General features: G+C 46.2%; 1 protein-coding gene across 2 annotated transcripts in view; it reads right to left on the minus strand.

The window, feature by feature from the left end:
• STK3 (serine/threonine kinase 3) overlaps positions 1-27000 on the minus strand; it is a 465082-nt gene that overhangs the window by 366388 nt on the left and 71694 nt on the right. For both annotated transcript variants that reach the window (XM_063924180.1, XM_063924181.1), the window contains exons 5-6: positions 26267-26431; positions 26019-26186 (exon numbers count right to left, since the gene is read on the minus strand). In XM_063924180.1, the coding sequence (XP_063780250.1) occupies positions 26019-26186; positions 26267-26431 (333 nt within the window). The remainder of the gene's footprint in view (positions 1-26018; positions 26187-26266; positions 26432-27000) is intronic.

The following is a 27000-nucleotide window of genomic DNA, read 5'->3' on the forward strand; positions in this document are numbered from 1 at the left end:
TTTGAGCATCTCTCAAATATAGGACAGCGTCTTTTATATGCCCAAGGGTCATTAATATAGTATCCTTGTCTAAGGTATCAAGTTCCTCAGATAAGGTATCCGTCCATGCTGATACAGCACTACACACCCAGGCCGACGCAATTGCCGGCCTTAGTAAGGTACCTGAATGTGTATAAATGGACTTCAGGGTACCCTCTTGCTTTCTATCCGCAGCATCTTTCAGGGTGGCCGTATCCTGTGACGGCAGGGCTACCCTCTTTGATAAGCGTGTTAAAGCTTTGTCCACCCTGGGGGAGGATTCCCAGCGTAACCTGTCCGTTGGCGGGAAAGGATACGCCATAAGCATCCGTTTAGAAATCTGCAGTTTTTTATCTGGAGATTCCCAAGCCTTTTCACATAACTCATTTAGCTTGTGTGAAGGGGGAAAAGTCACCACCTGCCTTTTTTCCCCATACATATGAACCCTCTTGTCAGGGACTGGGGTTTCCTCTGTGATGTGCAACACATCCTTGATTGCTATAATCATATAACGGATGGATTTAGCCAATTTAGGCTGTAACTTTGCATCATCATAATCGACACTGGAGTCAGAATCCATGTCGGTATCAGTGTCAACAATCTGGGATAGTGGGCGCTTCTGAGACCCTGACGGCCTCTGCGACATAGGATCAGGCACGGGTTGAGACCCTGACTGTCCTAAGGCTTCAGCTTTATCTAACCTTTTATGCAAGGAATTAAAATGATCATTTAAAACCTTCCACATATCCATCCAATCAGGTGTCGGCGCCGTCGGCGGAGACACCACATTCATTTGCTCCCGCTCTGTTTCCACATAGCCTTCCTCGTCAAACATGTCGACACAAGCGTACCGACACACCACACACACAGGGGATGCTCTTTTTGAAGACAGTTCCCCCACAAGGCCCTTTGGAGAGACAGAGAGTATGCCAGCACACACCCCAGCGCTATATCACCCAGGAATCACACAGTAACTTAGTGTTAACCCAGTAGCCGCTGTAATAATGATTTTTGCGCCTAATTATGTGCCCCCCCTCTCTTTTTTACCCTCTTCTACCGTGTATCTGCAGGGGAGAGCCTGGGGAGCTTCCTCTCAGCGGTGCTGTGGAGAAAAAATGGCGCTGAGGAAGAAGCCCCGCCCCCTCAGCGGCGGGCTTCTGTCCTGCATTTCTGTACAATATTATGGCGGGGGCTCATACATATATACAGTGCCCAACTGTATATATGTCTAACTTTTGCCAAGAGGTCCTAATTGCTGCCCAGGGCGCGCGACCCGCGCCCCCCCCCCCCCCCCCTGCACCCTGCACCCTTACAGTGACCGGAGTATGTGGGTGTATGTGGGAGCAATGGCGCACAGCTGCAGTGCTGTGCGCTACCTCAGTGAAGACTGGAGTCTTCTGCCGCCGATTTCGAAGTCTTCTTGCTTCTCCCGGCTTCTGTCTTCCGGCTCTGCGAGGGGGACAGCGGCGCGGCTCTGGGATCGGACGACGAGGGTGAGATCCTGTGTACGATCCCTCTGGAGCTAATGGTGTCCAGTAGCCTAAGAAGCAGGACCTATCTGCAGAGAGTAAGGCTGCTTCTCTCCCCTCAGTCCCACGATGGCAGGGAGTCTGTTGCCAGCAAAGCTCCCTGAAAATAAAAAACCTAACAAAATACTTTCTTACAGCAAGCTCAGGAGAGCTCACTGAACAGCACCCAGCTCGTCCGGGCACAGATTCAAACTGAGGTCTGGAGGAGGGACATAGAGGGAGGAGCCAGAGCACACCAGAGTCTAAATTCTTTCTTAAAGTGCCCATGTCTCCTGCGGAGCCCGTCTATTCCCCATGGTCCTTACGGAGTCCCCAGCATCCACTAGGACGTTAGAGAAATTAGATACCTCTCCAGGGGGGCCTCCAGGGACTCCCCTCCATCCTATGACTGGGGAGGGGGCAGCTAGGAGTCCCAGTAATGTTGGGAGGTGCAGTACTCCCAGAGGCCGACTCCAGGAGGGTAGAACACACACACCAGGGTCACACACATACTCACAGACACTTATACTCACTTGCAAACAATCACCGCTGCTGCAGAGGACCAGATTCCGATGCTGGATGCTTAAGACCCCACTCCGGAAGCTGAGTAATTACTGACTAGTTAAGCTAATTGGAAACTTCCAATCATTTAAATAGTCCTCAGAGGGGGGGGATTTCCGGTAGTTTTTCCCAAGATTAGATTTGCTTTGGAGGTGTTAGAAAACCAAAAAAACGTAGTGATTTCTACAGAAATCACCACTTCTCATTTTCAGTCCTGAATGGGAAAACTCTGCTGCTGCTGCTGGAAAAAAAACAAATTTCCCGCCAGTGATTGAATCTGCCCCTAAGTGTTGCCAATTATGCTATGACAGAAAGTAATTGATAAGGCAATACAGGGTCCTTTAGCGATTTCTTCCCAGAAGCAGCGATAAAGTCCGGGACTCAAACACATTTTCTCAACAACAACAAAAAAAAATTATAATTCTCAGGAGGCCAGAATTATGCAGCTCATTCTATAACCTAACGTACACCTCTATGCAAGTCTGTATACTGCACTTCGGTCAGATCAATCAAATTCACATTATTTGGGAACAAAATAATTCAGCTATCGCTAGTTTATTCTGCTGGGGTCAAAGAGGCCGCTTAATGATATATATTATTAGGATAAATGGAAAATAAATGGTAACTAGTACATTTTTATTGTTACATCATAAACATTCTTACATACACTTGGTTAATGGTGACAAATATATTTATATGGCTTTCATAGATTACATAATAAATACTTATCTCTAAGGGGTGGAGAGAGTACTATGTTGTCCTGTATGAGCAAATGAGATAAATAGGAAAACAAAAGACAAACAAAACATTGTGAAATTCGAGCAAATGGAGAAGCCAGCTCTGTCATTTAAGTAGCCAAAGATGGTATATACTTATTGAAACTTACAATGTAAACAGTAAACAGGTTGGGTATAAAGGGGGGTACTCACGGAGAGATCCATGCTTAAAATCTAAGCAATCTGACTAGATTGCTTAGATTTTAAGCACAGATCACTCGTGTGAAGCACCCTCAGCGATAGCGATGCGCGGTCCCGCACATCGCTATTGCCGCTGCTAGATTGAGCCTGCATGCAGGCCAATCTAGCGGGCCGCTCACTTCACCTGCTGGGTGAAGTGAGCGGCCCCCGTCCTCCCCCCGCATCGCTCAACACACATCGCGCTGTGCTGAGCGGCGGGAGAGATGTGTGCTGAGCGGTTCGCTCAGCACACATCTCTCCCGTGTATACCCCCCTTAAGTAAGGTAGCCAAAGGTGTAGAATCTGTATAGAGTGCGCGCTAATTAGCAGCTAGATAATTTATAATAAAACATAAATTATATACCTATCTTTGGACTTATGAGAATATCTACGTCTGACAAGCAATATGGATCACCCGCTACTGACAACAGAAAAAGCGGGTTTCCATGGAGACGGACGCAGCTGGCCGGGCTCTATGATTACAGACAGGACGGGCGGAAGCGGAAGTGACGGCGAGGTGCAGAAGGGCTCATGGGACATGTAGTAAATGGATGTATAGGAGCCACCTGCGCCCGCCGCCCCGCGATTGGCAGGGATTGCATTTAAATAGAGGGATTAAAGGAAATGGACACTGTACTGCTGGATGCCTTGAAAAAGACCCGATGTAAAGGGTAGAAACGCGTTGGCTGAATTCAAACATTGATTGAACCGGGGGATCCAGTGTGGAGGACCAGTGGATGTGGTGCAGGAGGTGCTGCGGTTGCTGTGGACACACAGACTTACATGCTCTTTTTCACCTGCTTCTGGTAAATGCACTTTATTGGACTCCCTGCGTGGATAGTTCTGTACTGCTATAACATTTCTTGCTGCTACATATGTTTTTATTTCCATTAAATTTGGTTTTATTGTGCTGTATTTTATGCACTTTATTCTGACATATACCGGTTACAACTGTGCTTCACTATATGCACTTTACCTTTTTTTCCCCCCTAATGGTAAACATCACATTACCACACGTGACAGTGGGTCCAGGATGATATTTCCCCATTGATGCGCTTGGTTGTATGTATTGACACTATATTCTTTTTGCAGGTTGAGTATAAGTGACCGACAACACCGGTGGCAGGATCACGGCATTTAGATGGCTGGCAGGGGTTGGGGGTGGGGCGCAAAGCCACAGGTTCTATAGCCAGTCTCTGGGTGTCGTGGATACCCACGAGTGGGAATAGTCCCTGTTGGTCGGCATGCCGACCGTTGGGATAGTGATGGTCCGGGACGTCGGTGCCCCGCCGGTCCTATAACTACATCCCCAGTAAATATGTAATTGTATACTACGGTATTGTGACACCCAATAAGACTAATTGTTGCAGATTTAAATGTATGACAACTTATGCAGTGCCAACCCAATGCAAATAAACTACTCTCATTTCGTATGCTAATCTACAATGACGACAGAATCGGATTGGTTGTTTCGTCAAAAGTTAATGCATGTTCAGCCTGCCATCATGTTCCCATAAGAATCTGGTCACAAGAGGATACTGTTCCAGAGATGTGCATTAAAGTGTATTAAGGCCCGGAGCTACCATTAGCTTAATCTAATCAAGGGGGTAGGGCATGCTGGGATGTATAGTTCTAAAAAAGCTGGAGCGCCACAGGTTTGCCTATCCCTAATCTAGGCCACTCAACAAGACACCAATGGTTAGAGTACGGCTAAAGCAGTGGGTGAGTGCCATAAGATACTTATCCAGTGCTTTCAATACCTTTGTGGCCATCAACTCCCATCTGCTAAGATAAACAAAACAGCGGGAACACAAGGACACGCCAGGAGGGGGGAATCTATTCCCAAAGAGGGAGCCCCACCATCAAGAATGCCTCTAGAATTAGCGCCGGCCCCCAGTGTACCCAATGATTATGTAAAGTGCAGATTTCTAGTGATCGGTTGCCTTCACCATCTATAGGCGTGGAATGCACTGTAACATAAGGAGAAAGTCATACTAAAGTTCACAAACAGAACTATTATAAAGACGTAGATAAAGTTTTATGTGCAAAACATAAATAAAAGGTAAATATAATGCAATAAGAATGTTTTTCCCTGTAAATAAATAAGCTTGATCATTGGCTCAGGTGTGACACGCTCATCGTGTACAGATACTGTACAAAAGTATGTAGTACCTCTCTCTTAGCCACACGCCATCAGAGCAGTGTATTGTGGGTAGCAGTTTAATTGGAGAGGCTCAGGCCCAACCCTGGCTTATCCGATTATCAGCATTACAAGGGCTCTAATCTCCTGCGTTTTTGTCATTACCTCTTAAAACTCATGTTAGAAAATTACCCCTTACCTTTTGGTAACTGGTGCAGTTAAATGAAATTAAGACGTTTGAGTGATTCCAGCTGTGCAGTGGATGATTACAGTAAGCTTGAAGATATTATGCTGAAAATCAAGCTAGGGCAATCAAATAATTAATCTGTAATCAATACAGCCCTCTCTGAACAGATTTTCCGTTTCATAGTTACATTTTTTACTGATTATGGGGAAAGAAGGAGCACCCCCCAAGTCTATTTTTGTTTTGCGCTTATATATTTTTATCCCGAGCATATTATTTCCTAAAACCGCTCTCTTCTAAAGTGCTTAGCCTTCTGAACTCTGCGTTAATGCAGTGGGAACAAGGCAGGATACTGAGAAGGTGCAATTTGTTGATCCCTAATAACCCTAAGAACCTGTTCCCCATCAGCAGATGAGGACTGTCCACCAACCTAACTCCTTTCATTCACAAACATTTACCATGCATGTAATATCCCTTTCACACCGCACAAATAACCCGGTATCGACCTGGCACATTGCCGGGTCAACGTGTGGTGTGAAAGCGCCATAACTGCAATCCCTGGTCGCCTGACCCGGCAATTCAACCCAGGAATAAAGCAGTGTTATTCCCGGGTTGAATACCAGGTCAATGGTAGCGTAAACGGGCTCGACCCGGGACCCATCCACTACAACAGGGAGAGGCGGCGCAGAGATGAGTTCATCTCCCAGCGCCGCCTCTACCCCCAGCTCCGCCCCCCGCTGTTATGGCAACCCGCCCGGCATATTGCCAGGTAAGGGAAGCCAGCGGTAGCGTCTAATGCTGGATCCCACCCGAGAAGGACCCATTTCAAATTCCCAGGTGGGATCCAGCATTGGCTCTGTAAAAGGGGTATAAATCTGCAGTAACCCATAACAACCATTCATCTAATCAGCAATTAGCTTCTATCCATATAGTGTACATTAGGCTATGACACACACAATTTAGCCCCCTCTCATTTTCAGAACTCCTAATCAAAGTTCAGTACTGGGCATTGTTGAACATGATAGTATCATAGAACCATTGGTGTATGTATACTGGGTGCGGGGTGTGTGATGCACACGGGCCCCTGGGTCAAGGGGAGCCCACACGGCACAGCCTGCAACAATATAATTATACTTAGCTCCTGCTGACAGAAATCTCCGGGAAAACGGTGCTGCGACCATTATCCCGGGGATATGCACAGTAGAGTGGTTCCCAGGAACAGTGCTGCTGCCAGGGAGGAGGCCAATCCCACGGAGAGTGCACACGGGCCCTCTTTACTCATACACCCGTATAGTGCAAAGCATTCTAAGGCAGAGCTTGATAAGTTTTTCTAAAATCTGGGACTAAAGTGTAGGAGCCAGAGCACCGTCGACCCCTCACTGAAATCCCCACTCGCATCCACATTACTGAGCAGTCACCCCCAACCTCCCACGAAAACCAACCTCCACGCCCATATAACTAAGGGAGTACCCGAAGGCAAACCACCCAACCGCAGTCACCCCCACGGGCAAACAATCCCCCCCCGCCCTGTGGCCACATCACTACCCCCCCCCACTGAAGCTGCAATCCCCAGACATGCAGAGACCCTCTTATCAGAGAGCTCTATGCAGCCGGAGTTTGGAGACAGCAGAACGCGCAGGCTGGGGCGGACAGACACAGCAGCCAGCGCAGGTTGGGAAGGACATGGCCACCGCAATACAGGCACACTCACCAAGCTCCGCTAAGGATAACCTGGTAGCCAGGCAGCGAAATCTAGGGGCCATGGCGACCTGCCCCTGGAATTTGTCGAGCCCTGTTCTAATAAGAATTTACTTACCGATAATTCTATTTCTCGTAGTCCGTAGTGGATGCTGGGGACTCCGTAAGGACCATGGGGAATAGCGGCTCCGCAGGAGACTGGGCACATCTAAAGAAAGCTTTAGGACTAACTGGTGTGCACTGGCTCCTCCCCCTATGACCCTCCTCCAAGCCTCAGTTAGGATACTGTGCCCGGACGAGCGTACACAATAAGGAAGGATTTTGAATCCCGGGTAAGACTCATACCAGCCACACCAATCACACCGTATAACTTGTGATCTGAACCCAGTTAACAGTATGACAACAGAGGAGCCTCTGAAAAGATGGCTCCCAACAATAATAACCCGATTTTTGTAACAATAACTATGTACAAGTATTGCAGACAATCCGCACTTGGGATGGGCGCCCAGCATCCACTACGGACTACGAGAAATAGAATTATCGGTAAGTAAATTCTTATTTTCTCTAACGTCCTAGTGGATGCTGGGGACTCCGTAAGGACCATGGGGATTATACCAAAGCTCCCAAACGGGCGGGAGAGTGCGGATGACTCTGCAGCACCGAATGAGAGAACTCCAGGTCCTCCTCAGCCAGGGTATCAAATTTGTAGAATTTAGCAAACGTGTTTGCCCCTGACCAAGTAGCTGCTCGGCAAAGTTGTAAAGCCGAGATCCCTCGGGCAGCCGCCCAAGATGAGCCCACTTTCCTTGTGGAAGGGGCTTTTACAGATTTTAGCAGTGGCAGGCCTGCCACAGAATGTGCAAGCTGAATTGTACTACAAATCCAACGAGCAATAGTCTGCTTAGAAGCAGGAGCACCCAGCATGTTGGGTGCATACAGGATAAACAGCGAGTCAGATTTCCTGACTCCAGCCGTCCTGGAACATATTTTCAGGGCCCTGACAACATCCAGCAACTTGGATTCCTCCAAGTCCCTAGTAGCCGCAGGCACCACAAAAGGTTGGTTCAGGTGAAAACGCTGGAACCACCTTAGGGAGAAACTGAGGACGAGTCCTCAATTCCGCCCTGTCCGAATGGAAAATCAGATAAGGGCTTTTACAGGATAAAGCCGCCAATCCTGACACGCGCCTGGCCAGGGCCAACAGCATGACCACTTTCCATGTGAGATATTTTAACTCCACAGATTTAAGTGGTTCAAACCAATGTGACTTTTGGAACCCAAACTACATTGAGATCCCAAATTGCCACTGGAGGCACAAAAGGAGGCTGTATATGCAGTACCCCTTTTACAAACGTCTAAACTTCAGGGACTGAAGCTAGTTCTTTTTTGGAAGAAAATTGACAGGGCCGAAATCTGAACCTTAATGGACCCCAATTTCAGGCCCATAGACACTCCTGTTTGCAGGAAATGTAGGAATCGACCCAGTTGAATTTCCTCCGTCGGGCCTTACTGGCCTCGCACTACGCAACATATTTTCGCCAATTGCGGTGATAATGTTTTTGCGGTTACATCCTTCCTGGCTTTTGATCAGGATAGGGATGACTTCATCCGGAATGCCTTTTTTCCTTCAGGATCCGGTGTTCCAACGCCATGCCGTCAAACGCAGCCGCGGTAAGTCTTGGAACAGACCGGGTCCTTGCTGGAGCAGGTCCCTTCTTAGAGGTAGAGGCCACGGATCCTCCGTGAGCCTCTCTTGAAGTTCCGGTTACCAAGTCCTTTTTGGCCCATCCGGAGCCACGAATATAGTGCTTACTCCTCTCCATCTTATCAATCTCAGTACCTTGGGTATGAGAGGCAGATGAGGGAACACATATACTGACTGGTACACCCACGGTGTTACCAGAGCGTCTACAACTATTGCCTGAGGGTCTCTTGACCTGGCGCAATACCTGTCGAGTTTTTTAATCATGTGGACGACTTCTGGGTGAAGTCCCCACTCTCCCGGGTGGAGGTCGTGCTGAGGAAGTCTGCTTCCCAGTTGTCCACTCCCGGAATGAATACTGTTGACAGTGCTATTACATGATTTTCCGCCCAGCGGAGAATCCTTGCAGCTTCTGCCATTGCCCTCCTGCTTCTTGTGGCACCCTGCCTGTTTACGTGGGTGACTGCCGTAATGTTGTCCGACTGGATCAACACCGGCTGACCTTGAAGCAGAGGTCTTGTTAAGCTTAGAGCATTGTAAATGGCCCTTAGCTTCAGGATATTTATGTGAAGTGATGTCTCCAGGCTTGACCATAAGCCCTGGATATTCCTTCCCTGTGTGACTGCTCCCCAGCCTCGCAGGCTGGCATCCGTGGTCACCAGGACCCAGTCCTGAATGCCGAATCTGCGGCCCTCTAGAAGATGAGCACTCTGCAACCACCACAGGAGGGATACCCTTGTCCCTGGTGACAGGGTTATCCGCTGATGCATCTGAAGATGCGACCCGGACCATTTGTCCAGTAGGTTCCACTGGAAAGTCTTGCGTGGAATCTGCCGAATGGGATTGCTTCGTAGGAAGCCACCATTTTTACCCAGAACCCTTGTGCATTGATGCACTGAGACTTGGTTCGGTTTTAGGAGGTTCCTGACTAGCTCGGATAACTCCCTGGTTTTCTCCTCCGGGAGAAACACCTTCTTTCTGGACTGTGTCCAGGATCATCCCTAGGAACAGAAGACAAGTCGTCGGAACCAGCTGCGATTTTGGAATATTGAGAATCCAATCATGCTGCCGCAACACTACCTGAGATAGTGCTACACCGATCTCCAGCTGTTCCCTGGATCTTACCCTTATCAGGGAATCGTCCAAGTAAAGGATAACTAAAATTCCCTTCCTTCGAAGGAATATCATCATTTCGGTCATTACTTCAGTAAAGACCCGGGGTGCCATGGCCCATCCCTACGGCAGCGTCTGAACTGATAGTGACAGTTCTGTACCATAACCTGAGATACCCTTGGTGAGAAGGGTAAATTTTTGACATGAAGGTAAGCATCCTTGATTTCCCGAGACCTCATGTAGTCCCCTTCTTCCAGGTTTGCAATCACTGCTCTGAGTGACTCAATTTTGAATTTGAACCTCTGTATGTAAGAGTTCAAAGATTTTAGATTTTAGATTTTAAAATCGGTCTCACCGAGCCGTCTGGCTTCGGTACCACAATAGTGTGGAATAATACCCCGTTCCCTGTTGCAGGAGGGGTACCTTAATTATCACCTGCTGGGAATACAGCTTGTGAATGGCTTCCAAAACTGCCTCCCTGTCAGCGGGAGACGTCGGTAAAACAGACTTTTGGAAACGGCGAGGGGAATACGTCTCGAATTCCAATTTGTACCCCTGAAAATATTACCTGAAGGATCCAGGGGTCTACTTGCGAGTGAGCCCACTGCGCACTGAAATTCATTGAGAACGGGCCCCCACCGTGCCTGAACTTGTAAAGCCCTAGCGTCATACTGAGGGCTTGGCAGAGGCAGAAAAGGGTTTCTGTTCCTGGGAACTGGCTAATCTCTGCAGCCATTTTCCTCTCCCTCTGTCACGTGCAGAAAAGAGGAACCCTTTTGTCCGCTTGCCGACCAGGACTGCGCCTGATAATACGGCGTCTTATTTTGAGAGGCGACCAGGGGTACATCCCCTTTTTTTGTAAGGCAATACTTCCAAATGCCGTTTGGAATCCGCATCACCTGACCATTTTACTGGTAGAATTGGACAACGCACCTATACTTGATGCCAGTCGGCAAATATTCCGCTGTGCATCATGCATATATAGAAATGCATCTTTTAATTGCTCTATAGGCAATAATATACTGTCCTTATCTAGGATATCAATATTTCCAGTCAGGGAATTCGACCACGCCAACCAAGCACTGCACATCCAGGCTGAGGCGATTGCTGGTCGCAGTATAACACCAGTATGTGTGTAAATACATTTTAGGATACCCTCCTGCTTTCTATCAGCAGGATCCTTAAGGGCGGCCATCTCAGGAGAGGATAGAGCCCTTGTTCTTACAAGCGTGTGAGCGCCTTATCCCCCCTAGGGGGTGTTTCCCAACGCACCCTAACCTCTGGCGGGAAAAGGTATACTGCCAATAACTTTTTAGAAATTATCAATTGTTATCGGGGGCAAACCCACGCATCACACACTTCATTTTATTTCTCAGATTCAGGAAAACTACAGGAAGTTTTTCCTCACCAAACATAATACCTCTTTTTTTTTTTGGTGGTATTCATATTATCAGAAAAGTGTAAACATTTTCCATTGCCTCAATCATGCAATGTGTGGCCCTATTGGAAATCACGGTTGTCTCTTCACCGTCGACACAGGAGTCAGTATCCGTGTCGGCGTCTGTATCTGAGGTAACGGGCGCTTTAGAGCCCCTGTATGAGACGTCTGGACATGCACAAGCTGAGTAGCCGGCTGTCTCATGTCAACCACTGTCTTTAATACAAAGTTGACACTGTCACGCAATTTCAACAGTACATCCACTCAGGTGTCGACCCCCTAGGGGGTGACAACACTATTACAGACACTCTACTCCGTCTCCACATCATTTTTCTCCTCATACATGTCGACACAAACGTACCGACACACAGCACACACACAGGGAATGCTCTGATAGAGGACAGGACCCCACTAGCCCTTTGGGGAGACAGAGGGAGAGTTTGCCAGCACACACCAGAGCGCTATATATATACAGGGATAACCTTATATAAGTGTTTTTCCCTTTATAGCTGCTGTATTGTTTATACTGCGCCTAATTTGTGCCCCCCTCTCTTTTTTAACCCCTTTCTGTAGTGTAGTGACTGCAGGGGAGAGCCAGGGAGCTTCCCTCCAACTGAGCTGTGAGGGAAAATGGCGCCAGTGTGCTGAGGAGATAGGCTCCGCCCCTTTCTCTGCGTCCTTATCATCCGTTTTTCTGTATGTTTTGGCAGGGGTTAAATGCATCCATATAGCCCAGGAGTTATATGTGATGCATTTATTTTAGCCATATAAGGTTTTTATCGATTTATTGCGTCTCAGGGCGCTGCCCCCCCAGCGCCCTGCACTCTCAGTGACCGGAGTGTGAAGTGTGCTGAGAGCAATGGCGCACAGCTGCGGTGCTGTGCGCTACCTTATCTGAAGACAGGATCGTCTTCTGCCGCCGATTTTCCGGACCTCTTCGCTCTTCTGGCTCTGTAAGGGGGCCGGCGGCGCGGCTCCGGGACCCATCCAGGCTGAACCTGTGATCGTCCCTCTGGAGCTAATGTCCAGTAGCCAAGAAGCCCAATCCACTCTGCACGCAGGTGAGTTCGCTTCTTCTCCCCTTAGTCCCTCGATGCAGTGAGCCTGTTGCCAGCAGGTCTCACTGAAAATAATAAACCTAAACTAAAACTTTCACAAAGAGCTCAGGAGAGCCCCTAGTGTGCACCCTTCTCGTCGGGCACAGAAATCTAACTGAGGCTTGGAGGAGGGTCATAGGGGGAGGAGCCAGTGCACACCAGTTAGTCCTAAAGCTTTCTTTAGATGTGCCCAGTCTCCTGCGGAGCCGCTATTCCCCATGGTCCTTACGGAGTCCCCAGCATCCACTTAGGACGTTAGAGAAAAGTGATTTATTTATGACGTATCGGGATGTAATACCCAGGGCTTCTGACCATATTTATGTCCGTGCCCTACTAGCAAACGCATTGCCTTTTTAATTAGCAGGCATACACACGATCAGAAGCGACAGGGCTTGTAAATAAATGCCTATTAGTTATCCTATTATGTAGAGATGAGTATATTACTGGGCTGGGCTCACAGAGAAGCCTATCATAGCAGAATATTGAGAACACAGGAGACTGCACTGCAGATAGGATGTGGCACTGTATGAGCAGATCTTCATCTTACACATTTTTATCCTTATTGCTGGATTACTTCTATATAAAAGATTTTACATACAACTGTTTCCATTACCAGCAATTCAATGAACTTAAAAAATATATATTGGATTCAAATGTTCATTAAAATAAGATAAAACTGTAAAAAAAAAACATAATAAACTGGAAATAAAAAATTACTGAAAGCAGCATACAATGAAAATATAATAATTTACTGTTTTAATTTAGTTTTCAAATTTTCGTCAAGTAACTATGATAATGCAAATACAGCAGAGGGAAAGTCAAACACATCCAAAAGATGTAAAAGCAGGAAAATTTAACAATTTATGTAATAATATTTACCCGTCGCACACACATATTCCGCAGCACTTTAAGGAGAATATTTGGCCATTCACAGTCAATTTAAGTAAAATAAAAATAATTCCAGATTAATGTACACGAGAGTATGTTTAAAACGATAACACAACCATGGAAGTGAATGGTCTTCTTGCTTCCATTTGGCAGAACTAAGCATCAAGAGGTTGGACAACATTATATTGTAGCTATTCCGAGGAGGAAGACGCAATAAATTGTTACTAGGGAAGCCAATCCCGGGCCATTTTTTCAATCCCGGGTATCGGGATTGAAAAATGGCCAATCCCGGGATTCCCAGGATTGGCTTTTAACTATGGTGGCTGCCCCCTCGCCCCGCACACATAACTCACCATATACCGGGGGCGGGTGGGGAACATCCTCCGCTCTTGCCTGGCGGCTCCAAGCGGCATGTGATGGCGCAGCGTGACCTGTCACGCTGTGCTGGGGAGTCGGAAGAAGAAAGCCGGGTAGCGTCTGAGCATCCTGTGGACGCTCAACGCTGATCCCTCAATCCCTGGGATTGGAGCTTCCAATCCCGGGATTGAATCCCGGCCGTTTTTGGCCCTAAATCCCGGGATCCCGCCGATCCCGGGATTGGCCACCATAGCTGTTACCACTAGGACCAATGGGAATGCCAATAAAGCCTCCTCATGTAAACATTCAAACACTGCTTTCCTAAAAGCTACTAATTCCCAACAAGCCGACACAAAAATAATTTGTTGTTTTTTGTCTTTTTAAATCACTATTACAAGAAATAGAGAAGCGCATGTAGAGAATGAGGGGATGCGATACTTCAGTGATACAATGCCAGTGAATATGGGTCTTTCCTGTACAGCTGAGTGTGTCACATTAGACCAGACCAAAGTCCAGAGTTTAAAACGAATTCCGAATATGAAACAAGTTCCCTTTAGATATGTAAGATATTACCTAGCGGTAATTTTTTTTTTAAATGAGTGAAGAAAACACACTAGGAAGAGATTATGAAGTTAGGGTTGGTACTGGGTTACTAAGATCGGCATGCAGTTTAGTAACCCAGTAATAACATGCTTTAACGGGAACAAGCCTGGATTAATCATTATTAATTGGGATTCATACATCGGAGAGAAGAAAGCAAAATTACAGAGTGCTGCTACCAATAGATAACATTCACATAATAAAAGGTCACCTAGGATGGACTGTACTAGAAACATCACAGCAACCAGAAGTTCTGAAAACTAAGGACAGAAGTTAAAAAGCTATTACACCAAACATATTTTTGATGCGGTATATTTCCATTCCAGAGGACAGGAAGGATTCCCTGAGCACCTTTATAGGAGTGTGGTGGACGTCGTTGTTAATTCATACAGGCTGTTTTTACAACTCCCAAAATATATTTATTTATATTTATAAATCAAAGATCACAATTATAATTTATCCACATTCATATTCGAGTGGGACTAGGTACAATAAAGACCCATCTTTGGGATCGAACAGGAAACACACTGTGGGAATGTTATGACATCACACATGAAGGCGAGGCCCAGCAGGTTCAGTTTGCATCCAGAGCAGATTATTATTCCATAAACCATCTGATGAGAAGACTGGGTCTGAGCTGCGGCATGGGCCCATATTGTGCACATTTTGAACGGTGTATGAATTTCCGATCATCTGTCTGACATTTCTGCCAATAGTTAATTTAAAAAATGACACCTTTGTGACTCTCTTCAGGATAGAAAATTGATCAGAACGATAAATCAATAGTGTGTACAGTGTACACCCGAAATCAGATGTTCTCTAAGTCATTTGACAGCAGTCAGCAGTGAGTGGAATTATTCAGGTTTGTACCTAGTATTACTCCAGGACAAACACTGGTCATACTGTAGCTCTATTTTAATATCAGCTAAAGGCACTACCCTGTCACTGTTTGCAATTATCTTTATGTCCTTTTGACTGCAATGTTTACATAGGTCTTAAATGCAGAACATTCTAATGAGACTTGGCAGTAAACATACAAAGCTCATTTAAATTATATCTGCATCAACACTCAGGACTGTTTGTTAAGCTTCCTCCTGATTTGCTCATATATGCTGATAAACCAGATTACCACTATAGAAAAGCATATTGAAATCTCGTCCATATTAGCACTTTAGTTCACACTTATTTTTATTTTTTTAGAAGTTCAACAGTTTAATCAAGAAACTTCAGATACTGTATGTACTTCTTTATATTGCAAAAACATCTGGATTAATTAGGATGCATTCATTTATGTTGTCTATAAACACTGGTGATGTAATTTCTGCTCCGGAGAGATCCTTCTATTATCACCAGACATTGGGCCTAAATCAGACCTGATCGTAGCAGCAAATTTGTTAGCAGTTGGGAAAGACCATGGGGGTCATTCCGAGTTGTTCGCTCGGTAATTTTCTTCGCATCGCAGCGATTTTCCGCTAATTGCGCATACGCAATGTTCGCACTGCGACTACGCAAAGTAAATTTGCTAAAAAGTTTGGTATTTTACTCACGGCATTACGAGGTTTTTTCTTCGTTCTGGTGATCGGAGTGTGATTGACAGGAAGTGGGTGTTTCTGGGCGGAAACTGGCCGTTTTATGGGAGTGTGTGAAAAAACGCTGCCGTTTCTGGGAAAAACGCGGGAGTGGCTGGAGAAACGGAGGAGTGTCTGGGCGAACGCTGGGTGTGTTTGTGATGTCAAACCAGGAAAGAAACTGACTGAACTGATCGCAGTGGCAGAGTAAGTCCCGAGCTACTCAGAAACTGCAAAGAAATTTCTATTCGCAATTTTGAGAACCTTTCGTTCGCAATTTTGCTAAGCTAAGATTCACTCTCAGTAGGCGGCGGCTTAGCGTGTGCAATGCTGCTAAAAGCAGCTTGCGAGCGAACAACTCGGAATGAGGGCCCATGTGCACTGCAGGTGGGGCAGTTGTAACATGTGCAGGGAGAGTTAGATTTGGGTGGGATGTGATCAAACTGAAATCTAAATTGCAGTGTAAAAATAAAGGAGCCAGTATTTACCCTGCACAGAAACAATGTAACCCACCCAAAGACCGGAACCTTGCGATTGTGTCGAGCCGCCATCAGGTCTACATCTGGTAGACCCCACTTGTCCACTAGGAGTTGATAAACTTCCGGATGAAGACTTCACTCTCCGGCGTGCACGTCCTGACGACTGAGGAAATCTGCTTCCCAGTTGAGGACTCCCGGAATGAACACTGCCGATATTGCTGGCAGATGGGGTTCCGCCCAACAAAGAATTTTTGACACTTCATCATTGCCATGCGGCTTCGAGTGCCACCCTGATGATTTATGTATGCCACCGTGGTGGCGTTGTCTGATTGTACTTGAACAGGCCTGTTCTGTATCAGAGGAAGGGCAAGAGTCAAAGCATTGAATACTGCCCGCAATACCAGAATGTTTTTCGGTAGGAGAGATTCCTCATTGGTTCACCGACCCTGGAGAGAATGTTGCTCTAGCATCGCGCCCCAACCCTGCATACTGGCGTCCGTCGTGAGCAGGACCCAGTTGGGGATCCTGCTCAACTGTTGGTCCAGCTTAGTGAAAGACGGACCTCCGGAGTCAAGGAGATCATTTGAGACCTGATCCGATGAGGTAGGCCTTCCCACTTGGAAAGGATTAACCTCTGCAGAGGGCGGAAATGAAATCGAGCGTACTCTACCATGTCGAAAGCCGAGACCATGAGGCCTAGTACTTGCATCCCCGAGTGTATCGACACTATTAGGCGAGAAAGGAAGTATCTGATCCTGTCCTGAAGTTTCAGGACTTTCTCCGGAGACAGAAACAGTATTTGGCTGTGTGTGTCTAGCAGTGCCCCCAGGTGCACCATACTCAGTGCAGGGACCAGCGAGGACTTTCTCCAGTTGATGAGCCACCAGTGGGCTTGTAGAAATTGGACCGTCAGTTCCAGATGACTGAGGAGAACATCTTGGGAGTTCGCCAGGATAAGCAAGTCGTCCAGATAAGGCAGGATCCTGATTCCCTGACGGCGGAGAAGGGCCGTCATTACAGCCATGGCCTTGGTGAAGATCCGAGGGGCCATGGACAGTCCAAATGGCAGAGCCTGGAATTGATAATGTAGGTTGTCAATAGCAAACCGCAGATATTGTTGATGCGATATGGCAATAGGTGTATGCAGGTAAGCATCCTGTATGTCCAGGGATACCATATAGTCTTCAGGTTCCATGGCCAGTACAATAGAGCGCAGAGTTACCATACAGAATTTGGACACTCTCACAAATTTGTTCAATGATTTGAGATCAGTATAGGCCGGAAGGACCCATTGTGTTTCGGAACTAGATACAGGGTCGAATAGTATCCCCTGCCTCTCTGGGAAAGGGGTACCGGCACTACCACTCCTGTATTCAGGAGGGATCGCACAACCAAGTGTAGATGCGCTTTTAACGGATCTGAAGGGATAACCGTCGAGCAGAATTGGCGAGGGGGAAGTCTCTTGAAAGAGATTGCATACCCGTGAGAGACAACTTCCAGCATCCAGGCGTCTGAAGTGGTTTTTAACCAGGCCTGGGCGAACTGGGGGAGGCCCACCCAGTCATGCAGCAGGCTTGTCTTGTTTGGAAGCAGGCTGACGGGCGGCCCAGGATTGTTTAGGTTTGGGCTTAGTGGTTTTGGAAGTACGAGCCTGTCTCGGGTACACCTGACCCTTTCCTTTTCCTGGAGGTTGAAAGGAATGAAAAGTAGTACTCTCTGCCTTCGCTGCAGAAGAATTAGTACTTGGGAGAAACGCAGTCTTAGCAGTCGCCAAGTCAGTCACAATCTTATTCAGATCCTCCCCAAAAAGGATATCTCCCTTAAAAGGGAGCACCTCCAAGGTCTTTTTGGAGCCTAGGTCCACCTTCCAGGACCTCAACCACAGAATTCGATAAGACACTATAGATGCAGTAGACGCCTTGGCCGCCATTACACTTGCCTCAGAGGACGCCTCCTGAATATAGTGGGAGGCTATGGTAATACGAGACAGATATTGTCTGGCAGTGTCAGAAATATCCTGAGGCATCTCATCTTCTAATGCCTGAACCCATGCTTCAATTCCATTTGCGGCCCAGGAGACTGCCCTAGTGGGTCTATGTAGAGCACCGGTATGGGAGTAAATAGACTTCAGTCTTAACCCACACGCTTATCCATTGGTTCCTTCAGTGAGGTTACAGTGGTGACAGGCAGAGTAGATGACAGCACAAGACGAGCAACATGAGAGTCTACCGGCGGTGGAATTTCCCACTTTTTACTCACCTCCGCGGGGATAGGATAATGAGCAAGCATCTTTTTAGACAGAAAGAATTTCTTTCCTGGAGACGACCAGGATTCCTGACGTATGTCAATTAAATGGTCAGAATGTGGTTAGACAATTTTAGTAAACTTCTGACATTTGAATTTATCAGGTTTCTTAAACGCAGTGGTGGGATCTACCTCATCATCAATTTGTAGAATCAGGTTAATAGCCTTCACTAGGTGAGGAACATCAACCTGGGTTGTAGGTTCCTCATCAGAAGTGACTATCAGTGTGTGACAGATCAGTATATTCCCCATCCTCATCAGAAGAATTATCTCAAATATTAGTGGATTGTGAGGAGGAAGCGGCCTGCTTAGATGACCCCTTGACCCCAGAGAGGCGTGGGGTAGACTTTTGTCTAACCAAAGATTGATTTAATTGTCGTATCTGGGTAGACAGAGTGTCCGCCCAGGTCGGATTAATTACAAGGACAATATGAGGCTGCAAATGGCACAAGAGGCCCTACAGGGTGTGTCACAAGCGTATTCAGCATACTGGAGAATGCTGTCCAAGGTGGGTCCTGATTGGCCACAGGTGCTGCGGGCTGGCTGGGAGATGTATAGCACCCAGTACCTGAACCATTTGCTAAAATTTCCTCCCTCAGGTAAATCCTTGGTGCAAGCACTGCATGATGCAGAAGCGTCCACGGATTACCCGCCCCGTGAGGCAGACATTATAGAGAATGAAGCCTTAGAGCGTAACAGTACAATATAGCCAGACAAACACAATACCTGCAAATAACCCACTGATTTATGGGACAGTAAATACAAGACACAAACAGAGAATTAAAGCGGTATGGGGTGACAAATACAAAGCAAGAAACAAAAAACAGCATATGCTGTCTAGCACGATATTATATATATATATATATATATATATATATATACATACACATACACACACACACACACACACATATATACATATATATATAAATATATATATACATACACACACACATACATACACACACACACTGCTCAAAAAAATAAAGGGAACACTAAAGTAACACATCTTAGATCTGAATGAATGAAATAATAAGAATTTACTCACCGGTAATTCTATTTCTCGTAGTCCGTAGTGGATGCTGGGGACTCCGTAAGGACCATGGGGAATAGCGGGCTCCGCAGGAGACATGGGCACTTTAAGAAAGACTTTAGACTCTGGGTGTGCACTGGCTCCTCCCTCTATGCCCCTCCTCCAGACCTCAGTTAGAGAAACTGTGCCCAGAGGAGATGGACAGTACGAGGAAAGGATTTTTGTTAATCCAAGGGCAAGATTCACACCAGCCACACCGTATAACCTGTGATAAACTACCCAGTTAACAGTTTGAACTAACAACATAGTCTCGGTCCAAACCGATGAACTATAATATAACCCTTATGTAAGCAATAACTATATACAAGTCTTGCAGAAGAAGTCCGCACTTGGGACGGGCGCCCAGCATCCTCTACGGACTACGAGAAATAGATTTACCGGTAAGTGTACAATCTTATTTTCTCTAACGTCCTAGAGGATGCTGGGACTCCGTAAGGACCATGGGGATTATACCAAAGCTCCCAAACGGGCGGGAGAGTGCGGATGACTCTGCAGCACCGATTGAGCAAACAGGAGGTCCTCCTCAGCCAGGGTATCAAACGTATAGAACTTTGCAAAAGTGTTTGACCCCGACCAAGTAGCAGCTCGGCACAGCTGTAGTGCCGAGACCCCTCGGGCAGGCGCCCAAGACGAGCCCACCTTCCTAGTGGAATGGGCCTTAACCGATTTCGGTAACGGCAATCCTGCCGTAGAATGCGCCTGCTGAATCGTGTTACAGATCCAGCAAGCAATAGTCTGCTTTGAAGCAGGTCCGCCAACCTTGTTGGCTGCATACAGGACAAACAGTGCTTCTGTTTTTCAGATCCTAGCCATTCTGGCCACGTAAATTTTCAAAGCCCTGACCACATCAAGGGACTCTGAATCCTCCAAGTCACGTGTAGCCATAGGCACGACAATAGGTTGGTTCATATGAAAGGATGAGACCACCTTAGGTAGGAATTGAGGACGGGTCCGCAACTCCGCTCTATCCATATGGAAAACCAGATAGGGGCTTTTATGTGATAAAGCCGCCAATTCCGAAACTCGCCTAGCCGAAGCCAAGGCTAACAACATGACCACCTTCCAAGTGAGAAATTTCAACTCCACTGTTTTAAGTGACTTAAATGTGACTTAAGGAAACTTAACACCACGTTAAGGTCCCAAGGCGCCACCGGTGGTACAAAAGGAGGCTGAATATGCAGTACTCCCTTCACAAAAGTCTGTACTTCAGGTAACGAGGCCAATTCCTTTTGAAAGAAAATGGATAAGGCCGAAATCTGAACTTTAATGGAGCCTAATTTTAGGCCCAAATTCACTCCAGTTTGTAGGAAGTGAAGAAAACGGCCCAGATGGAATTCTTCCGTAGGAGCATTCCTGGCCTCACACCAAGAAATATATTTTCGCCATATTCGGTGATAATGTTTAGACGTCACGTCCTTCCTAGCCTTTATTAGCGTAGGAATGACCTCATCCGGAATACCTTTTTCCGCTAGGATCCGGCGTTCAACCGTCATGCCGTCAAACGCAGCCGCGGTAAGTCTTGGAACAGACAGGGACCTTGTTGTAACAGGTCCTGCCTTAGAGGAAGAGGCCACGTATCTTCTGTGAGCATTTCTTGCAGATCCGGATACCAGGTCCTTCGTGGCCAATCTGGAACAATGAGAATTGTTCTCACTCCTCTTTTTCTTATTATCTTCAACACCTTGGGTATGAGAGGAAGAGGAGGAAACACATATACCGACTGGAACACCCACGGTGTCACTAGGGCATCCACAGCTACCGTCAAAATGGGTCTGACCGAACCGTCCGGTTTCGGAACCACAAACAGGGTTGAGTAATACCCCTTTCCTTGCTGGAGAAGAGGAACCTTGACTATCACCTGTTGCAGGTACAACTTTTGAATTGCAGTTAACACTAACTCCCTTTCTGACGGAGAAGCTGGCAGAGCCGATTTGAAAAACCGGCGAGTAGGCATCTCTTAGAATTCCAGCCTGTATCCCTGAGAAAAGATCTCTATTGCCCAGGGATCCACCTGTGAGTGAACCCAGACGTGGCTGAAAAATCGAAGACGTGTCCCCACTTGATCTGGCCCCCCCAGGGAAGTCCCAGCGTCATGCGGTGGATTTTGCAGACGTAGCGGGGGACTTCTGCTCCTGGGAACTAGCTGTGTGCAGCTTTTTCCCCTTGCCTTTACCTCTGGCAAGAAAGGACGATCTCCGTACCTTTTTGCTTTTATTTGAACGAAAGGACTGCATTTGGTAATGAGGTGCCTTCTCAGCATGTTGTAGGGGAACATAAGGTTAAAAATTCGATTTACCAGCCGTAGCAGTAGAGACAAGGCCCGAGAGGCCTTCTCCAAACAACTTCTCCCCCTTGTAAGGCAACGACTCCATATGCCGCTTTGAGTCGGCATCCCCCGTCCACTGTCGGGTCCACAAGAGTCGCCTAGAAGAAATAGACATAGCATTTAATCTGGAGCTTAGTAAACAAATGTCTCTTTGAGCATCCCTAATATGTAACGCAGCATCCTTGATATGCTCTAGGGTCATTAGAATGGTATCCTTATCTAGGGTCTCAATCTCCGTAGACAAGGAATCTGTCCATGCTGCGACAGCACTACAAACCCAGGCCGATGCCATAGCCGGCATAACAATAGTACCAGAATGTGTGTAAATGTACTTCATGGTAACTTCCTGCTTACGATCTGCAGGATCCTTGAGGGTAGCAGTATCCTGGGAAGGCAGTGCCACCTTCTTGGATAAGCGTGTCAACGCCTTGTCTACTTTAGGCGAAGATTCCCATCGTATCCTGTCCTTTTGTGGGAAGAGATACGCCATAAGAATCCTTTTGGGAACTTGTAGTCTCCTGTCTGGAGATTCCCAAGCCTTTTCGCACAATTCGCTTAGCTCAAATGAGGACGGAAAGGAGATCTCAGGCTTTTTCTCTTTATACATGTGTACCCTCGTGTCAGGGACAGGGGGTTCCTCAGTAATATGCAAAACCTCTTTAATAGCAATGATCATGTAACGAATACCTTTAGCCACTTTTGGCTGTAATTTTGCATCCTCATAGTCGACACTGGAATCTGAATCCGTGTCGGTATCTGTGTCAGTGATCTGGGATAATGTGTGTTTCTGAGACCCAGAAGGTCCCGGTGCCACTGGGACAGGCATGGTCTGACTACCTGACTGATACCTAGCCTCAGTCTTGTCTAATCTCTTATGCAATAAATTTACATTAGCATTCAAGACATTCCACATATCCATCCAGTCCGCTGTCTGCGTTGCCGACGGCGACCTGACAATCATGCACTCCCCCTCCTCCTTAGGCGAGCCTTCATCGTCAAACATGTCGACACACGCGTACAGACAGACACACTCCACACACACAGGGAAACTCTTTTCTGAAGACAGGTTCCCCTTTAGGCCCTTTGGAGAGACAGAGAGAGTATGCCAGCACACACCCCAGTGCTATATGACCCCGGAGAAAAACACAGAATGTTTACCCAGTAGCGCTGCTGTAATGTATAATCGCCAATTATGTGCCCCCCCTCTACTTTAAAACCCTCTTTCACCGTGTGTCAAGCAGGGGAGAGTCCGGGGAGCTTCCTCTCAGCGGTGCTGTGGAGAGAAAATGGCGCTGGTGAGTGCTGAGGGAGAAGCCCCGCCCCCTCGGCGGCGGGCTTCTGTCCCGCTCAAACTTAATAAAATATGGCGGGGGTTCTTTTATACAGTGCCCACAGTGCCCACCTGTACATGTATATAGTCATTTGCCATAGGAGAGGTATTCTATTGCTGCCCAGGGCGGCCCCCCCTGCGCCCTGCACCCTTACAGTGACTGGAGTGTGTGAGGTGTATGGGAGCAATGACGCACAGCTGCAGTGCTGTGCGTTACCTCAGTGAAGCACCCGAAGGCTTCTGCCGCCTCAGTAGTCTTCTTTCTTCGTTTCTTCCGGCTCTGTGAGAACGGCGGCGCGGCTCTGGGATGAACGCCCAGGACGAACCTGTGTTCCACTCCCTCTGGAGCTAATGGTGTCCAGTAGCCGAGAAGCAGAGCCTATCATTTAAGTAGGTCTGCTCCTCTCTCCTCAGTCCCTCGATGCAGGGAGTCTGTTGCCAGCAGAGCTCCCTGAAAATAAGAAAAAAACCTAACAAAATGCTTTCTTAGCAGGAAACTCAGGAGAGCTCGCTGCAGTGCACCCATCTTCCTCGGGGCACAGTCTAAAACTGAGGTCTGGAGGAGGGGCATAGAGGGAGGAGCCAGTGCACACCCAGAATCTAAATTATTTCTTAAAGTGCCCATGTCTCCTGCGGAGCCCGTCTATTCCCCATGGTCCTTACGGAGTCCCAGCATCCTCTAGGACGTTAGAGAAAATAGAGGACCAGAAGCACTGCAAAGTAGTATACGGCGTTCTAGAACAGCAGTAATGGGAATGTTTCCTTAAACAAGCAAATTCGCTGCAGTTTGTGCGATAATTGTTATTATTTTATCTATCATCAGTTTTCATTTATAGCCATCTAGACTGTCATTCTGTTTCCCTGTTTTCTTTGCCAGGTTTTTATACAGTTTATCTACAGACTAATATCCAAAGGTTTGTACTTTTTATTAACTGTTTAAAATAAAAAAATTAAAAACACAAGATGCTGATTTGTCATGTTTGAAAGTTGTGGTCATACATAGGGTTACCACCTCATCCCTTTAATTCTGGACACATTAATTAAACAGGTTCTGTGGCTGTCTGACTTCAAGACTCCATTTCACCTTGTTTTAATCAGCCACAGAACCTATGTGATTAATATGTGTCCAGAATTAAAGGGATGAGGTGGTAACTAGTCATACAGTCATTTTCCATTGACTCTACTTTGCTAAACCTGGCAGCCTGCAAGACACCAACAATTGCACAAAGGAATTATTTAACCAAACTTATCAGGACTTGGGAACAGTGAGTTATCCAACACCTCAACTATTATGTATGTTGATTATCAGGTTATCTGTAATTTTTACAGATTCTTAAAAATGAACAGTCCACCGCATGTGATACAATCGTCTATGGGTGATCATCCATATATTATTAAGTCTTTCTCCAATATGAATGTTATACATTAATACATTTGTGACATTTCATCTGTGTACATTGACGTCACATTAATCATTAATGTGAATTGATTTTTTTCTTTTGTTCACTTTTATGACACAGAGCTATTTTAATTACTCAGGAATTACGGACAATGAATAAACAATGGCAGGTGCTACTATGTAGGAACCGCTTACATGTGAAGCTGCCGGCTGCTACATGTTACTGGTGGCCTGGAACGCAGCAATAGGCTATGATGTTGCAGCCCAGTCAGGAGAGGATTTAGGGGTGAGGGCACACCTATGCACACCTAAGCACAACAGTAATGGGTGCCTCCGCCCCCCCACCTAATTTTATTATTTTTTATTGATTGGTTATAAGCCCTCATCTGATCACAGCCAATTTAATAGAATAAAAAAGCCACTAATTATGACATTTAAATTTTTTTAATTATGTATACATATTTACTAAGTAGGACAGCTTACTGGGTACGTATGTGCATGACCTACTCATTTATACTCCATTCAAGATGGCATATGGTACAGTACAGTGGATATATTTTGCGGTTACTGGTTCTTTTTGGGGTGACAGTACCAACACAAGCATCCAAGTGCCGCCCCAAGGCACGTGCCTCATATGCCTAATGGGAAAATCGCCACTGAGCCCAGCACCTCAGTTCTGTGACCCGCAGGTGGGGTGGGGGGTTGGAAAGGAAGGGGGGGGGGGCTTCCCAGTACGCCCTTCCACCGATGCTTTAATGTTTCCAGATTTAAACAGAGCGTACAATTTTGGCATAAGAATTATTTACAAATAATTTGTATTTGCAATAGGATATTAAGCAATAGTGTCCATCTGCATGCACATATTCCTCTCCTATTATGGCTAATAATTATTTTACCCAAGATAAATGGCTTTTGGATACTCCTGAAATATTCTGTGCTGCTCTGAACTTTTGGATGCTCTCATCTACTGTATGACCGACCGCAGCCCGATTTATAGTATCCAAGATAATAAGAACGACTGTCGGGTGAAATGCATCTTAACAATGGTGAAGTCTTTACTTCTATATACCAAGTAGCAATACATGAACCAGGCATTCCTTAGGCCTGATAATGCATTTGTTTTACTCAAGATAAGAGCTACAAAACGTGAATTTTTTACAGAAAAATTAAGCACAGTTTTGGTATAAATCAATAGTGTTCAATACTAACTGCAGCAAGACATTTTCAAGACAGATAAAGGAACTGAAGTCATAACTTACCCTCATTGGGTGTATGTCTGCATATGGGGGCTTCCCTTCTGCCATTTCTATAGAAGTAATCCCCAGAGACCAAATATCTGCAACACAGTTATACCCGATTTCTTGTATTACTTCCGGTGCCATCCAAAATGGAGTTCCTATTACGGTATTGCGTTTCGCCATAGTATCCTAGGAAACCACAAGAAGAGGAATCTATAGAGTGATGCTGAATTGCCTCGCTGCAAGTTAGCACTTCAAGGGGCACTTACCGTAAGCTGGCCGGCCACCCCAAAATCTGCCAGCTTGGCATGACCTTCCGTGTTAAGAAGGATATTTCCAGCTTTTATGTCTCTATGGATTTTTCTCATAAAGTGTAAGTATTCAAGCCCTTTTAACGTTGATTTAAGTATTGTAGCAATCTCATCCTCGGTTAACTGAAAGAAAAATAAACACGTACTTTATTTTTTAGTTAAACCGTGAAAATAAAAAGACAGCTTTTCTCATCTGCATTAACGCCCATATTTAATTAAAACGAAGGTTCAGCAAGAGGCAAGTGACAGTTGCATGTGCAGTAGAAATGTACACAATGGGGCAGATGTATTAAGCCTGGAGAAGTGATAAAGCAGTGATAAGTGCAAGGTGATAACGCACCAGCCAATCAGCTTCAATATGTAAATTTACAGTTAGGAGCTGATTGGCTAGTGCATTATCGCCTTGCACTTATCACTGCTTTATCACTTCTCCAGACTTAATACATCTGCCCCAAAAGTCCTGTGCAAAGCTTTACCTTCTGGGGAATGGGTGGGGCTTAAGGGTATATACAAATATTGGCGCTTAACTTTTAAAGCTGGCCCCTAGATTTAATTTGTAAAAGGAGGCATGTAACACATCATGGAAAGTTTTTTTGGGGGGTTTTTTTTTTACTTCATATTGACTCCGCATGATAGGTGACTTTATTTATAAATAAAGCCATAATTACGCCGCGTATACCTTATGGATCGCC

This window comes from Pseudophryne corroboree, chromosome 5 (genome assembly GCF_028390025.1).
Source record: "Pseudophryne corroboree isolate aPseCor3 chromosome 5, aPseCor3.hap2, whole genome shotgun sequence".
Taxonomy (NCBI): domain Eukaryota; kingdom Metazoa; phylum Chordata; class Amphibia; order Anura; family Myobatrachidae; genus Pseudophryne; species Pseudophryne corroboree.